Source organism: Lissotriton vulgaris, unplaced genomic scaffold (genome assembly GCF_964263255.1).
Source record: "Lissotriton vulgaris unplaced genomic scaffold, aLisVul1.2 SCAFFOLD_2799, whole genome shotgun sequence".
NCBI classification, from domain to species: domain Eukaryota; kingdom Metazoa; phylum Chordata; class Amphibia; order Caudata; family Salamandridae; genus Lissotriton; species Lissotriton vulgaris.
In genome coordinates, this window is record NW_028250166.1 from 230646 (window position 1) to 235396 (window position 4751).

At 39.2% G+C, this 4751-nt stretch overlaps 1 protein-coding gene across 1 annotated transcript; it reads left to right on the forward strand.

Moving 5' to 3' along the window:
* Positions 1-1520: 1520 nt before the first annotated feature.
* LOC147663342 (E3 SUMO-protein ligase KIAA1586-like) lies at positions 1521-3917 on the forward strand. The gene has a single exon (XM_086950510.1). It carries the CDS (start codon positions 1521-1523, stop codon positions 3915-3917), a length of 2397 nt encoding a protein of 798 aa, XP_086806636.1.
* Positions 3918-4751: the final 834 nt, after the last annotated feature.

Sequence of the window (4751 nt, forward strand, 5' to 3'; positions counted from 1 at the left end):
GTAACATTCCCTCTGATTTACACACATAGGATTGTATTTATGCAATGTGTGCATGATGCAAAGTGCTCTGACACCTTAAACTGGTATGAGAGGCGCTATTAAACTAAATTAATGGAAGAAACTGGGTACTCCGCTACATAATGCTCCCAAACAGGGCGTTACACGTCGGTGATTGTTCAACAACTTTGAGCAATGTTTTTAATTTTTAGGACACCAAGGTTTTGGTGAAAATGTACTGTATTTTGCTCCGGAGACAAAATATTTCTCTAGTGTAGCCTGCAACTAAACTGTAGTCCAAATTATCTAGAGTATTTTAGGACTTTGTTTCTCACTTCCAAATGTCATTACATTTAAGTTTACGTTTTCAAATGTGTAACTTTAATGTGGTAAATAAGTCTGCACAGGTGCTCAAGTCTGAACATAGATGTAAAGTTATCCCTCATTCATGATACAGACCTAATAGCTGTTGCAGGAAGCTCAATAAAGAACCCCTGCCAGCCAGCACAGCATCTCTGGGAGAGGCTTGAGTTGAGATAGCTTGCAGTTTAACTCTCTTAGCATTTAGTACGTTTCCATCAGTTCTTTCCGGGATGCCTTTGTGTGATGTTTCCACAATTTCTGGCCTGAGGCTGGGTGCCTTTGTCTGACGTTTCCATGATTTCTAGCCTGGGTGCGTTTGTGTGACATTTCCATGATTTCTGGCCTGGGTGCCTTTGTCTGACGTTTCTATGATTTCTGGCCTGGGTGCCTTTGTCTGACATTTCCAAGTTGTCTGAGTACTTAAGTGTGAGATTACCATGCTTTCTGACCTGGGTGCTTATGTGTGACATTTTCACGCTTTATGGCCTGGAATTGATGCTTATGTGTGATACACATTTCCATGCTTTCTGGCCTTGGTGGCTATGCAGGTCCTCATTTAGGTTTACGATTTACTATGCTTTGAAAGTTGATACAGCTAAATATGTTAAGAAAATATGTTGTGCACCATTTTAGTTTTTCTTTTAAAAAAATATTCTTGAGGGGAGAATGACCCCCATGCAAACATCTCTAGAAGTCATTAAGCTTGCTTGCTATGCACTGTATGGGGGCTGGTCTAACAAAACTTGCCAGGGCTGCTTTGGGTTCCCATTCTGGCCTTGAGTGTCAATAAATGAATACTTTTTGTGAATCAGTGTGTAACTAACTTTGCACACTTCCACCTTACCCTGCTTTAGTTGTCATACTACAGGAAGCCAAAGCTTAAAAGGGAGGCAAACTTTAAAGACTTTGTGCCTCTTTTCAGTGAGTGCTGCAGGGCAGGCAGGCGTATGAATTGGAAAAGGTCTGAATTTGGGTGGGCAAAGTAAGATCCATTTGGATTATACTTGTAGTCAGTTGTAGATGGTAATATATGTGCAGATGCAGAAATTTCTTTGGAGCAAACTGCAAAAAAAAAATGATTGTGCATGTAATTACTTAGATGAATTGACATCAGACTTCGCACATGTCTAGCATGTTTTATTTCACTTTGCTTCCCTAGAATGTCACACAGTGGGCAGAAGAAGATTTCAAGCTACTTCACAAAATTTAAGCCCAAAGATGATGGGGAGCCTACTAATAAAGTACCTAAAAAAGACCATGTACTTCCGGTGGATGAAGGGAACAACACAGAAGATGAAGTGCGAGAGAAGGCACTAGATGAGAGGGACACCACTACTAGCAGCAGTGTTATCACACCTACAGAAGAAAAGACACAAGATAGTCCTCTCCGAGATGACCAGCATCATGCTGTGGAGATTGCTACTGAGACAGAGGAAACTCCAAGCACTAGCAAACAATTTGACACGTTATCGCTGAAACCACATTCAGACACAGTTTTTAGGAAAGGCATTCTTCCTAAAGGTTGGAAACATGATCAAAAGATGTATTTCCAACGCAAGCATCCGTGGTTAATTGTTAAAGGCCCTAACCTTGGCTGTTCTGTGTGTCGCCAAGTCCGTGATCTTGGTGCTGAGAAATCCAGGGGAATGAAATTGTCCAAAGAATGGACTGACTCTACTGTGAAGGCATATGGCACAAATCCACGACAACAGCAAAAATCATTGAGAAAAAAGATTGGAGAACATGCACAAAGCAAGGCTCATGTTGCAACTTTAAAAATCTTAGAAAATGCAAAAAAAGATTCTTTATTGCAAGTAACTGCAAAAGCTCAATCTTCACAAATGTCATCAACATCCAGAATATTCCGTGTAGCTTATAAGGAAGCAAAGCGGAACAGGCCAGCGTATGGTTTTGAAACCGAGATAGACTGCCACCAGTTAAATGGAGTGGATATGGGTCGAATTTTGCACTCCAATGTAGCTTGCTCAAACATACAACGCCACATATCCTCAGAAATGAAGAGGAAGATATTCGCTCAAATTATTGAACTTTCCCCAAAAATAAGTATTTTACTAGATGAAGGCACTGCGCTAAATAGGAAAAGTTCTTTAATTGTGTACATGCGAATGCAGCTACCTGGCATGGACTCCCCAGCTAATATTTTTGTTGACCTCATTGAGCTGAGTGATTTGTCAGCTGACGGCATAGTAAGCAGTTTACTGTCTGCTCTAAAAAAAGATCCTATTAATATAAGTGAGGACTTTCTCTCCAAATGCCTGGTTTCAGTTGCCTGCGATGGAGCTTCAGTGATGTTTGGCCGTCACAGTGGTGTTGTAAAGAGGTTGCAAGAAAAAATCTCTCCCAATATTGTAGCCTGGCACTGCTCAGCACATCGCCTGGAACTTGCCGTTCATGATGTCATGAAAGATATTGGCGCAACAAATCACTTCAAAAACTTACTCGACAAGCTATATTCTCTGTTTGCCACATCTGTTAAAAACCGTTTGGAGCTAAAGGAGTGTGCAGAAGTTCTTGACATTCAGCTTTGCAGAATAGGTAGAGTGTTAGATACACGTTGGGTTGCATCAAGCTTTAGAACAGTAGAGGCTGTTTGGAATGCTTATCCTGCTCTCTACAAGCATTTTACTAGTGCAGCTGTTGATGCTTCCCGTGACAGTTCCAATCGAAATATGTACACAGGCCTAGGAAGGCGATTATCATCTATCCAGTTTGTTGCTAATCTTGGCCTCATGTATGATGCTCTTCAGGAGTTATCAGAGTTATCACTCGAGTTACAGAAACGTGATTCTACACTCATTGATGCCCATCGGGCTATTTGTCGGCAAATAGCAGTGTTTGAGGCAATGGTAGACCGGCAAGGGAAGCATTTCTCACAGTGTAAAAAGGCAATGGAAGAAAATATATTCCAGGGTGTGATGCTGCACAAAGGAAAGACCACTGACAAAATCATTGAACAGGGACAGTTTTTTCGTAGCCTTGCAGAAAATCTGAGAAATAGTTTGTTGTCTACAGGCGGTACTAATTCTGCTGACAAAAAGGCTGACTATGATACACTGATTAACGAAGTGAAAGTTTTATACAAACAGTACTGGCCTGATGAGCTACCTGTTCTTTATGGTGAAAGTGACATTGAGTCTCTGTGTAAAAGATTCAACATTGCCAGCCGAGAAACCATACGTGCGTACAGGGAGTATAAAGAATCTGGAGGAAAAGAAATTAAAAGGCAGTTCAAGGAGCTTTTGATGGCCTTGCACACTATTGCTATCAGTACTGCAGAATGTGAGCGGGGCTTTTCTCAAATGAATCTTATTTGCACATCTACAAGAGCATCATTGCTGACTGAAACAATATCTTCTTTAATGTTTTTAAATCTTGTTGGTCCACCATTTAAGAGATTCAATCCAATCCCCTATGTTCCATCATGGCTTGCAAAAGGACGGAGAGCAGCTGATGACACTAGGAGTAAAGCAAGGAAAGAGGAGGACTTGGAATGCACAAGTGATTTAGACTGTGTGTGGGCTTTTCTAGAAAAATAGATGCTAGCCAGCCCCAGTCCAACTGAAAAATGGGTCATTGCAATGTTTTAAAAAAGTTAGGCTTTACTGGACTTTTGGGGAAATGTAATTGTTGTACACTTTATATAGGTTATTTATTTGCATTGATTGACAGTGTTAATTTATTTAATATTTTATTATATTTGTCTCTTGGTTTGGATGTTATATTTATTATATTTTATATAATTTATTTTGTTTTTATAATACTTACCTTGCTTTTTCATTTTAGAACATATTTATTTGTATTTATATGTTTTATGTTACATTATTTTGTCTTTATATGTTTAGATTTTGTATGGCACTGACTATGGCCATTTTGCACTAATAGCTATGACTTACTTGCAATACTGTGAAATTCAAACTGCCTCGTCATTACCTATTCCTTTGGCCTAGGTAGCTCTAGGTCCTTTTGGTGGAGATTACATTTTTCCGAGCTTATTGGTAAGATACAAATCTTTAATTAAAAAGTCATATTTGGAATATATGCCTCTTTTCTAATCTGTTGTGTATGTGTGATACAGAACTGCATAGTTCCATATTTTATTTAACTAATCTGTGTCTAATAAATGCACATATAGGACTAAGTTATAGTAACAAGCCCACTTGGTAATCCTCTTGTTTTCAATTGTTTCTCTAATAAAATACTCTACTGTACTGAAGAACCACATACCCCTTCGGCCACTGGAAGTGCCATGATGACTGACTAATTCAAGTACATTGCATGATGTTATTCACTTTCTCTGTTTAGAGTGTTTTAACAACATTTTGGTTTATGTAAAAGTTGTACTGTACCTTAGAACTCATAGACTGTTAAAA

What these genes read in the sequence shown, in the direction of transcription:
- LOC147663342 (XM_086950510.1), top strand. Translation starts at nt 1,521, where the DNA reads ATGTCACACAGTGGGCAGAAGAAGATTTCAAGCTACTTCACAAAATTT.